At 26.5% G+C, this 13,075-nt stretch overlaps 2 protein-coding genes across 5 annotated transcripts in view; one reads left to right on the top strand and one right to left on the bottom strand.

Moving 5' to 3' along the window:
- LOC142323294 (uncharacterized) overlaps positions 1-2,367 on the bottom strand; it is a 154,797-nt gene extending 152,430 nt beyond the window's left edge. For 2 of the 4 annotated variants that reach the window (XM_075362754.1, XM_075362755.1), the window contains exon 1: positions 1,994-2,367. In XM_075362754.1, the coding sequence (XP_075218869.1) occupies positions 1,994-2,071 (78 nt within the window). In that variant the 5' untranslated portion in view covers positions 2,072-2,367. The remainder of the gene's footprint in view (positions 1-1,993) is intronic. The other 2 variants (XM_075362753.1, XM_075362756.1) reach the window with 2 other exon arrangements.
- A 5,027-nt stretch (positions 2,368-7,394) lies between these two features.
- Positions 7,395-12,254, top strand: LOC142323293 (RNA-binding protein squid-like). The gene has a single exon (XM_075362752.1). It carries the CDS (start codon positions 7,474-7,476, stop codon positions 8,284-8,286), a length of 813 nt encoding a protein of 270 aa, XP_075218867.1. The 5' UTR covers positions 7,395-7,473; the 3' UTR covers positions 8,287-12,254.
- Positions 12,255-13,075: the final 821 nt, after the last annotated feature.

Here is a 13,075-nt window from a genome sequence, read left to right as displayed (position 1 = left end):
ATTAATAACTAACAAATAAAAATTGCAGGACATTAAATTTTTTTCTCTCTATAAAAACATATCTAAAATTAGTCACAGTAGATTTAAATTAATTCGGTGCGATAAAATACACTGTAAACATTTAAAAATGGTGTAAGCAGAACCATGACAATCCATCCTGGAATATATCGCCACTGTAACATAAAATGCATCATATTTTTTTTCTACAGCTATACTGCCATCAACAAAAGCACTATAGATAACACTTTCACAACAAAATAACTTTTTTTTTAATTTTCAAGGTATAACACAAATCTTCTACACTTGCTAATGAACATTTAAAAACTTCTTAACAATACAGTCAACAAAGTGAAAGTTAGCATAGATAATACTACAAGCATAGTAAACTGTATTACAATCTAATACTGTTGTGTTAACACTATAAGCATGAATAAACACTGGCTAAAAGTGCACCTGTACCCACTGTAGGAATAATGTAAAGCTAAGTATGGAGCATCAAAAAGCTAATCAATAGCATATAAATGTATTTGACATTTACATTAAGTAAAATAAGATTTTCTCAAAATTATAAAGTAAAAGATCTGTGAATAAGTCCTTGATTGAAGTTCTCAAAGTTTTTGACTATAATTGGGAGAACTTACACATAGTTGGGTATTCTTATGTGAACTTCTCACTTTAGTCTGATAAATGTTCTGACACAAAAACTCTTTCAGGAAATGTTAAGAAAAATGGATCACATATATAGATTACACATAGAAATTATTTAGCTATTTCTTGATGAGACTTCAAAATAAAACTTTAATTATATAATTTTTTTTAAAACATGTTTATTAGCTTTTCTCGCATATGAACAAAGAAGCCTATAACTTTTTAATAACAACCAACTCACCATAAACTAGGATTGTCCTGTCCAATTTCGTAACCTAAGGGTGCATGCATGTGTGTATGTCATTACACATCAAAGTCTAATATTTACACAAAACATCACTTGTGCTGTCTAATTTTTCCTTTACTACTTTTACAAAAGTTCTTTTTTTCTTTAGTAACTAAAGAATTAAGATTAATAAATTTATTGAAAACATATATCCAACAAACAAAATTTTACTACATTTATTTTACACATCAATATCAATTTTAATGTAAATCCATTATCTGCTCACATTTTAATATAAACATTCAACATAAAATTAGTATTGCTTTCATTCTGCAACAAGAATAATTACATTTAAGAACATGAAAACAAAAAATTTATTATTCAAAAATAAAACATTAGTATTCTCCTGCAACTTGTATCATTCCTTTTAAAATAAATGAAAGCATCAGATTAACATTCATAGAACAAATAAAAATATAACATTATATAATATAAAAATGCAACTGTTACTTTTTCAAAAGTTTTCATAATACATTGCTATTTTATAATAATAACCTCTTAGCGCAACTCTTCATCATCTGCATTTCAATCAAGCTCATAAAATCCACATTAAAATCTTAAATTTCATTATTATCAACTCGCAAGTACTGATAAAATTAATTCAAGCTATTTTATAATGGAATTTATTACATCATGGATCAATCCACTAAATTTACTTTGACATAACTTTGTTAACTGTAAACATAAAATCATAGGAAACAATCAGATTTAACAGCGAGATCAACTTCAGAAGTTGGGCTCAATCTAATCAGAGACAGCATAAACATAGACTGAAATATTATTAATTAATACAATTATCATAATTCTGCAAAGAAGAATGATAAAATAACTACTGATCCTACAAAAAAAAAATCCTAAAATTCAAAAACCATATCTAACTTCATAACGCTTATACTTAACTTCTCAAAACATTAAAAACTGCACTATTTGACAATCCCTAATTTAATGGGATGCAAAAATTGATCTAGTTTTATCTTAATTATAAAATAACTGTATATTTAACAAATTTTACTCAACAAATTAGCAAAATCAACGTCTTATTTCAACAGATTTACTAACCTCATCACTTACAACTCCGCTGATTTTATATTGTATATTATCAAATAAATTACATTTTAAATTCTCAGGATCACTCATACTTTACTAGGATCATATATTTTTCCATGAGTTAATTGTCAGGCATAAATAAAACAAAAAAATTTACACATACCACAGCGACCAACAAGATCGCAAAGTATACCTACAGCACTCTAACCTCACTTTTCTATCGTAGCGGGAAATAACAGAAGAGTAAATGAATCAAAATTTTCTTAATTACTTTGTTCCATTAATTGTGGGAAAGTAATTTTATTTAACCTTCTTTATAGATCTAAAATTTTGAAAACCATGTAATTTTTAAAGCAACTTTAACTGAGCTACAAAGTCGTCATACTAACGGTGTGAGTTTTTTATCGCCTTAATTTTTAAAATACACATCCACGATTAAAGAATGGATCTTAATTTTCCATGATCGTTGTCGAGGGATACTGTATAAGGACAAGATTTGTTTTCCAAAAATTTTTTAAACCCAGAAAAACATAATTTTAAGAAAGAAGTAATAACTCCAGGTTTGAGAGTAACGAATGTGTTTGAATTGGACTTCATTCATAAAGTAAATCTGCGAATTTAATTTCAGGTTTTCTTTATAACAATAAATATTTAAAAATCTCATCAGAAGATTTCTGAAATTAAAAGGTTAAGGTTAAACCGTTAAGTATTTTACATTTTAATTGTTGATAATCAAGATCAGCCTTCATTCTAAGATAATTGCACTAAAATGCAATGACGGAGAGCACATCTGCTTGTACTGAAGACGTAAAATCACCAGGTGCACTAAACGGCTGTACAGTGAATTCTGCTAATGACAAGTTATAATTATTAAAATATAATAGTTCAAGAAATGGAATAATCTGTATACTCCAATATTTACCCACGGTTATATTATGCCTATCATTTGTTGTTCAAAACAATAATATTTAAAAATTCGTCATAAACGTTATGATTAACTATGTTCGTTAAAATAATAATCAGAAAGTTTAACGAAAAGAAAAAAAAGATGCAATTTATTCTGAAAAAAATGTAACGTATATTTTTTTTTTAAATTTTTATCTATTATATAATTCAATATAGCAGGTTAGTTTTGTTTTAAATCACATAATAAAATGTAGATGACATGCTAGTAAAATTATGTGTAGTAAAAATGTTGAAGGAACATTAAAGAAAATGAGAAATTGTAATGAAGTATGTACTTTTACATAATGCTAAATTGGGTTTTAAGTTTATTAATCCATTCTAATAAACATAAAAACTTAAAATTAACAGGATTTTTGTAAGGGATTTTTATTGTTTGATTGAAACTATAAATAATAACAACACACATTACTTTAAATTAATTTACAGCTAAAAATATTGATTACCATTAACCAAAATATTGAAGTACTTGGGTTATCAACACTTTTTCTGGGTTTAAGAGTAGCTGGGTGGGCAACATAGCTTAAATTCATTATCATAAAGTTTTTACTAGCTCCAAAAAACATAACACTAAAAAAGAAGGAATTGAATGTTCCCAATTTTCAGTTTTGAAGTAAAGGAGCAAGAGGCCCTTGTAGGACAAGGAGAACTGAATTTCTTGAACATTGTTTTTTTATTTTTTCAGAAATTATAACAAGTTTTAAAAGGAATGGTTCCAGTACAGCTATACTTAAATTTTTATTAATTGATGGAGCATGTGTGCAATCCCCTGTGGTGAACTGAGGAAAAGTATCATTTGCTGGGCAAAGATCACTTACACACTGATAGGCTTGGTATATTGATGCCCAAAAGTAAATTCAAAGAAAATATTATTTACTTTAAATCTATATATGAGGAATTATTTATTAAACTTTTTTAAAACTAATCTTGTAAATTAGTAAATTTTTAGCATATTTAAAAATTAATTTTTTCCTTACAATATGAAATATTTCAATTAAGGTTCAAGAGAAATATTGGAAATGCTAAATAATATAGCAGTAATTACTACAGGGAGCATTATATTATATTCTATAATGTACATAAACACACACATACATTAACAACAGATTTAAGATAAGTCAGATTAAACTTATTCCCTTTTATACATTTCATCTCCATTGGTAGTTTAAAACAAAAAGTGGTAGTTGGTGGCTTGACTCGGTTGGCAACCAGTGTACTGTTAGCACCAACTCATAGAAGTAATAAATATTAATTTCATAAATAAAACTTTGGAGAGCAGATTAAACAAAGTACAACTTTCAATTACTTCCATAAATAAATTTAAAAAAATAAATAAATAAATAAATTCCTAAATAACATTTTGAAGAACATATAGAACAAACTATAATTTTTAATTAATTTTTGTTATATGCAGGAGGAAGAGTTTTTCAGTCAATGCTATACAAAATAATTTGTATCTTATAAGATTTTGTTTTATTATTTCAAGATATGGATATGTTTGTTTTAGTTTGTGCTAATACATTAAAAGAGCTAATATATTAAAGAACTATATTGCGAGTAGTATATAGACAAAAGTTAAATTTTATAAATACATACATTTTTAAATATTAATTTTGACACACTCATTTTTGGCAAATTAAATTTTCATTAATTGTAAGTCCCTTCAGACTTCAAAAACTGAAGGAGGCTAAAGGAGCATGGGTACATTTTGAAAATATAAAAACTTAAGAATAGAAAAAAACATTTAATTCATGTGATAAAATTTATACACTTTTAATTTTTGCTGAGAAACTGTACAGGATTTGGTGTCAGTTACTTTGGAGTTGATATGGAACACATATACACACAGATGTTCAATTTTATGTATAAAATTGAACTTTGAAATTATTTTACCCTTCTCTGTCACTCAGTCCAATCTGTCATGTATTCTAATTATGAACTACAAGTACAATGGATATACTTTACCAATAACATTTTGCTATGAATGATGGTAGTAATGTAAGTAAGTTTTTAATAAAAACAAGAAAAGAAAAGAAATCCATACAAAAGGATAACAATTTTACATTAATAGATACTGTTCTTCATCACACTTTAATGTCATACATCAGATATAAATAAAATAAACAAACACTTAAAAGATGATTTGTACCAATATATATGTGTAAAATAATAACCCACGTAAAATACAGGTGCCATTGACAAAATTTATCAATACATTGTTCACATGAAGATTACAGCAGAAAGTAACACAGAAGCTGTATTCTCGCCATGTCAATATAATGTTTTCTGTTAATAGATTAACAGAAAAAAAATATATATATATTTATATGTTTTCATGTAGAAAATAATTAATGAGTTTTTGTGTCATTAGTCATTTGATACATTCCTTCATTCTTTTCTATTTTGTGTCAATCTCCCAGCCTCAACATACCTCCTACATTGTACATCATAACATAGCTTACCATTTTTACGTATTCTAATTGTTGTATTCCTTTGCTATTTCTACAATTCTTTTTAGAATAAAATTTAATAGCTCTAGATATATCACAGATTCATCTTAAAACCTCTTTATTTTTTAGTCTATCAACCATTCTAATTTCCAACATTATTCTGAAACACCTCTTCTGAAAACCAGTATTCTTTGTTTTTCTTCGATTCCCTACTCCACATATTTTGCTGTAATAAAATGCTACACTTTGTACAAATAATTTAAAATTGTTTGTTTTTAATTCCTAAATTGATATTTAATACCAGCACTGGTTTTTTTTTTAATTTTATAAAAGCTTTCCTATCTTATGTCAATGAGTTTTTTTATGTCTTCTTTATTTTGTCTATCCTTGGTAATTTCTGATAACAGAATTCTGTGACTTGGTACATTGTGTTCTCTAATCTTAATATTTAGCTCATTATTTTCCATTTTGTCAATGTTTGTTACCTTTGTCCCACTCCTTTTTACTTTCAAGTTAAATTTCTCCTCTAACAGTAAATTCCTACTATTATTCTTCTAATTCATACTGTTTCACTGAAACAATACTTCAGCAAACATTAACATTTTATTTGTTGTCCTTATTACTCCAACTTCAAAATTTTCATTTAGTTCCTTTATTGTTTCTTCTTACACTAACAAAAATAAGTGACTAATCAGATCCTTGTCTCACTTTTTTCTATACTATAATCTGACTTCCTGATTCTCAAGATTGACAGTGATTTGAATAAACTAAATAAGTTTATACCAATATATGGAACTGTTCATAGGATTTGAAATAGCAAAAGAATTAAATTCTATAAAATACTGATAATATCTGTTTTACTATATTAAAGTGAAACGTTAATCACAGTGCAGCGATAGAAGCTCTAATAGCATCAGCAGAAATGAGGTTTTAGAGAACAACAGCTGAATTCACTAGGTTGAATATGAAGAATGAGATGAACTTAACATAAATTCTGCCTTGGAAAATATTTACTACAAATTCAACTAGCATGCTCACTTAGAAATAATACTAGAATAACTCTTACCACCTAAATTGTAGTACAGACCAGGTAGAAGACTTTTGAGAAAGTAGGTAATAGAACAAGGCTGCATAATATCCATGAAGAGGAAAGAATAAATTCCAACTGACTAGTTTCAGAAAACCATTTTTTGAAACTCATAATTTTATATAATTGTTCTTTATTAAAACTTTCCCACCATTTTTATCTGATATTTTTTTCATTTAATAAGTGATGTCTATTTTTTAAAAATACAATAAATATTAAGAAAACTAATTGTTTTATTTTATGTAACTTAAATTTATTTTTTAACACTTTACATTAGTACCACATTCTAACCATATTTAATTTTCTTATCTTCAAATTTACTTGTCTTTTTCTTTGCTAAATACAATGAAGTTAGTAAATTACAAAGTTCCCGCCCTACTCAAGCCACATCGATGACTAAGCATCGTAAGTAACTCACGATTTAGAGTACTAAATACATTTTAGCATTAATGAAATTCTGTGATAATTAAGCGGGCAAAGTTGAAGTAATTTTTATTTAAATTATTTAATTCCTTGAAATTATTTAATATAAAAATATTCGTGGTAACCTTCGTTGTTCCGACTGTAACATTGTATTTATCATTGAAAATGTGTTTTTTAAGTAATTTTACAATTTTATTTCAGAAAATAAATAACAATTGAATCTAGTATTAAAATTTATAAAGTCTTTAAAATGTAATTATAAAACCACATTGTGACCAATTTATTCTTAGTCTTAAAACAAAAGTTAATTGAAAAAAAGATTTTAATAATTATTGTATGAACTGTTAAAATAATTAATTGTTTTTAAATTATTACTGATTGTATGTTATTTTTGAAAACTTTTATTGTACTTATTATTCAGCTATTGTATAGTTGAATAACGTAATCGGTTGGTACAGCTTTGCTGAGCGTCTTCTCGTTTTCTGTTTCCGCCTTCTTCCTGTTTGTAGCGGTTAAGGAGCAAGGTGAATTGTGTTTTGTTTAATATTGTGTTTATTTAAGTTATTAGAATGGATTACTACTCGCATTTCGACGGTACCGCAGCAGGAAATGGAGACGTTTCCAAAGGTACAGCAGGTATTCCGGGTAAAGATGATGACAAGAAACTTTTTGTTGGCGGTCTAAGCCGGCAAACTACGGATAAGGAACTAAAGGAATACTTCGGCAAGTTTGGCGATATCGAAAGCGTCACCGTCAAGGTGGATCCTTATACTGGTCAGTCAAGGGGCTTTGCATTTATTGTATTTTCTGATGCTCAAACAATTGATAAACTTTTAAGTGTAGGGGATCATTTTATTAACAAAAGGAAAGTAGATCCCAAACGGGTGTCGAAGAAGGCGCAGCATGGTAAGATTTTTGTGGGTGGGTTAACCCCTGAAATTTCTGATGAAGACATCAAAGATTTCTTTTCTCAGTATGGTAATGTAGTAGAAATTCAAGCACCTTTTGATAAACAGAAAAACCAGAGGAAAGGCTTCTGTTTCATTACCTTTGAAACAAAGGATGTTGTGTACAAATTATTGAAAACGCCTAAGCAGTGCATTAAAGGTAAAGAAGTTGATGTCAGAAAAGTGAAAGTTAATCCAGAAATGCCTGGAATGGGTCCTGGTTATCCTGTTGGAGCTGGCTGGGGATTTGGAGGTTATCCAGGTGGATATGGATACCAAGATTACACTGGTTACTATGGTGATGCTACATATGACTACACTGGATATGATTATACAGGTTATGGAGGCTATGGTAATGCTGCTCCTCAACCGTACGGGGCAACTGGCAAACCAAGGGGAGGCGCTCGTCAGTTCCAGAGACATCAGCCATACTGAACATAAGTTGACTGATGTTAATTATTTAAAACAAATGACTTTGCTTTTTCTACTGAGTTGGAAGTTGATGTGTGTTCTTGACCTAATATTGATGGTTTTTTTTGTGGGCCATTAATTTGGTTCATTTTTTAAGGGAGATCCATAGAAATTAGTTTTTTTTTGGACTATTGTGTTTTGGGTCAAGAATACATAGAAACTATTTTGTTTAATATACTGTTAACTGTGTATCTCTGTTGATCGTCCAATGTTGAGGTACAGTTTACCTAAAACACTACCTGAGATCAACAGTACCTACAAATGCAGTATGTTGTTGATTCAGATAACTAGTGAAAACGCATGCAAACTTGTGCGATAACAGTTGGATGTTCATTGTGACATTTGTGTGGGCGGTTCAAGTTTATAAATGTGCAGTGTTAATAATGTGTTGCACAACTGTTATACAAGGGGCATTTATAATAAATATTTTTGTAAAACCTTTTATTTAAGTATTGTAATTTATTGATACATGCAAGAAGAATTTTTTAATAAATTTTTTCCTAATTCCGTTTTGGGTACAGTATGAATTATATTTTTATTAGTACTGTAAGTACTTTCTAGCTCGAATTGACTTAAAAGTACCTAACATTCCGTGCCGAAAGTTAACAGATTGTTACAGGTTATTTTTATTGCGAATGCACTTTGTTTAAACCAGTAGTTTGTCTTGTGTGTGTTAATGAATTGCTGTACAATTTTACAATCTTTTGACAAAATTGGCGGTACAGATTTTATCTTTCCATTTTAATGGATTTTTTTTTTTGTTTTTAATGTACATGCTTTTTTGTTTCAATATCAGTTTTAATTTTTTAACAATGGTTTTATTAAAGTTGTGTCAAATTATAAAGTCCTATATTTTGCGATGTATGAGTATGAGAGTGTGTAAGTGTTTGTATATATAGAAAGGAACCTGTACTGCTAGACTATCTAAACTTAATATTTATACTAACCAGCCCACTTACAGTAATCTATTACAATGTGATTTACTATAATGAGCTATTCTTGCTGCAGGACGTGACCTTTTGCAGGAATAAAAAGAAATTATCAATTATGTAATAAAAATTTTATATTAAACTATAATTTTCTTGCAGTTTTTATTAACTGCAAATTGGTTTTTGAACTATCTGTTCAGGTATGTAATAACTTGCATATCGGTTTTTATCATCTTTTAACTTTATATTTTTGAAACAATTCTTTGTACTTTCTTCATAATTTAATGCATTGTTATGAGAACTTGGTCAAAATTTGGCAGTGAAATTTTAAACTGAGGGTATAACTTAATTAATATTGCACTCTTACAGTACAGTTTTCTTCCTAATTTTTAATCAGTTTATTTATTAAAATCATGCAAGTTATTTTGTTATATAAAACAATTGTGCTAAATTATTGTTGTAACATATAAATGTATACATATTTTACATTAAAGATTACTTTTTTAGCTGTAACTATTAAGTATTAAATTTACATTCAACTCGAAGTAATTTTACAGTTAATGCGTGTATAGTTTAATATTAAATTTATTATAATTGTTCAGAAAGTGTTTAAAAAAGTTAATAGTTAATCGCAGTAAACGAAGGATTTGTTATCATTTCATATTGTTTCTAAAATATTCATAAATTTGCTAGGCAATTTTTAAAAAAGTTAATTTACACTTATGGAGTTTTGTGTACTTCAAGGAATAGTTTAGTTTGCAGTTAGTAGGTTTTTGCTTTTTTTTTCATTTCCTAATAACAAATATTAAATTATACAGTTTTTATTTAGTCTTAATACCTCATGTTTTACATCTTTGAAAAGATAATTAAATATTTACAGTTAATGCTGGCCATTTTAATAACAACTTTTTATTTAATATTTTATTTTTAAATGTGTGCCTGTAGTTTGATTTTTAGGTTGGTTAATTTTTCTTTCTTGTAACTAATTTCATTGTTTGAAATAGTGTTATTAGTAAATTTTATTTATTTTCTTTGGAATCATTCGTGTAGTGTCTATCCAGCTTAATTTTAGGCTATTAAAACACTAGTTAATGGAGTTACAATTCTGTTTTTCATTTTTTATGTTTATCACTATTACACTAACAGTTAAGATTTTACTGTATCGAGTTCAGTCCAAGTATTTTATTTAATAAATTAACTATCATTTTTGTATAATCATTTGTCCTTTCTTCCATAATTATAAAATGAAAATTTTGGTGTAGTTTTTTTTTAGCAGTAGTTTATGCTTAGAGAACTATTACAACATATTTTTTTAGAAAACAAATCACAACTAAAAAAAAAAATGATTTAATTATATAAAAAACAGTTAGTAATTGTTTAGCAAATTTATTTACATTACAAATGATATACATTACAAACTTATTTCATGGTGTTCACTTCAACTTTTATCTTTACGAATATCTGATTAATGGTTATTTTTCATTTTTTGTATGCGTTTTTAATTTGTAATTGTCTATAAAAACTAAAGGAAATGGTGTTTAGAAGTAATATTTGTTATGACATGAATTAAATTTTAGTTTTAAGTTTTAATTTTTCAGTTATTTAAAATAAAAAGAAAATAATATATAAGGTTTATTCTAAGCATGTTACATAATATCATAAATTCTGGTATTATTTTGTTTTACTATTTAGTTTAAGATATTTCTTTTCTTTTTTTTATTTATTGAGTACACAGTAACATAATTTATTTTAAAAATTCATCATTTTGTATTAGTTTTAATTAAAATTTGCTATTTTTTCTATTTAAAACTCTTTGAATTTGAAGTTTTGGAATGGTTAGAATCAATGATATATATTTGTCTTCTTTATTGTATGAATTGCTTAAAAAATAATTATGAAAATGTACTGAACATTTTATTGAATTAAGGAGAAATTTTATTTTTAACAGAAATTATATATCTTGTAATAATAATATAACTTGTTTATATGGTCCTTGAAATAGAATTATTTTGAGATATATTGTTACAGTTTACTTTTCTTTTTTTAAAAAATTATACCTATTTTCATAAAACTTTCCACCCTGATGTTAATATTTTATTTTTAAATTATGTAGTAATAATGTGAAAACATAATTTTTTATGACAGTTTTGGCTTTTTAAAGTTTATTTTAAAAATTCCTTTTTCTTGTTATAGTTGCCCAAATATAAATTTTTTTGCTGTTGAAATGATGTAGCATCATTAACTTGAAAAAGTGTATCTTTTTAATATAAATCATTCTTGAGGGTGCTTCATATTTTTTGTTGTATGAATACGGCTATAATTAAGTTATTTATTTCATTATATTTATTATTAAGTGATCAGAATATGTTATAACTCCACTGAAACTTTCAGTTGAATAAATTAAGTATCAGGAACTAATCGAGTGAATTCTGTACATGTCCTACATTTAACAGTTATACTTTTGGGATTATGTATAATAATTTAAATAAGGGAATTTAAAAAACTGGCTATAACTATCCCAAGTTTTTATTTCATTTAACAGGAAAAAATTATGTATTACAGGATAGGTTTAATTTACTTGTTATTTTATTTTTCATATTATCAAAATTAGTTACCCTTGTTATTTTATAAAAAAATTTCTTCCTAATTTCACCTGTTAAGATTTTCACTTGTTTAACCCTTAAGTGGTAGAAACATATTGTAGTTTATCATCTAAATGTTATATTTATTATGGAGCCATGTGATGTGAAAGAAATAATTTGTTTACAGTTAGTGGATTATTCTGTTTTTATTATTACCCTGTAATATTGTATTGAATTTTTAAATACTTGAACTTTTAATTCTTAAAATCTAGCAATAAAAGTTCTCTAAAATTCTTGAATTGAGATGAAAATTATTGTTTGACATATTCTCAGATAATATACCTAAATTTTAGGTTAAATTGATATAAAAAAATGTTCATGTTATTTTTATATCTTTTTGAATAAAAAACATTTTTTTTAATCGTTATGCTATTCTTTAGTGATAATGCTCCCACTTTCATACTTCATATTAATTACAAAAAGAGTAATTTTTTCATCAATCCTCAAGTTTTTCTTTTTTTTTTAAGAAAATGTATTTGTAATATTTATTATTAATTGTTAAAATGTGGGTAAATGCAGTTTAATTGCTAGATTAGTCAGCCTTTTTTAACTAATTGAATTTTTATGATTTGATGAGTTTAATTCTGGAAAATTTAGATTCTATTTACTGCTTACTTTCAGAATATTGAACTGAGTAGCTTACAATTTTGGCTTTTTTAACAGTGTTAATGCTGAATGAAGTAGTTCTGTCTGTCAGTTTTTTATGTTATAATGTGTTCATTAATTTTTTAATGCATCAAATAGTTCAAAACTATTTTACAAGAAAAATTATTATGTGAAAAACGGTTTTAGTGGGAACAAGTAAAAATTGAATTTTTTGTTACACTATTATTTCTGTTAATAAAATGCAGTTTGTTTTTATCTTACTGCATTGATGTAACCTTTTTGTGTTTAGTTACATAATGCCTTCAGGATAATACTTTTATCAAGTGCAATCCAAACTAAACCTTCGTACATTTGTTTAGTTTTAATATTACAAATGATATTGGAAGGTTCTTCTGTAAGACCTTCTTGTAATGCTGAATAAAAGATGTTAATGATGCTGTAAGATAAATCAAACTTATAAAATTAAGTAATTTTATATATAACTTTAACAAAAAATTGATAGTGGCATGTTGCCTGACAATACTTTACACTGTCGATCATCTAGTATTTAATGAGTAGTCCATTAATCTTCAGTGA

The sequence above is a fragment of the Lycorma delicatula genome, chromosome 4 (genome assembly GCF_047948215.1).
Source record: "Lycorma delicatula isolate Av1 chromosome 4, ASM4794821v1, whole genome shotgun sequence".
Taxonomy (NCBI): Eukaryota; Metazoa; Arthropoda; class Insecta; order Hemiptera; family Fulgoridae; genus Lycorma; species Lycorma delicatula.
The sequence above is the reverse complement of the archived record's forward strand: the minus strand, read 5'-3'. Positions and strand labels throughout refer to the sequence as shown.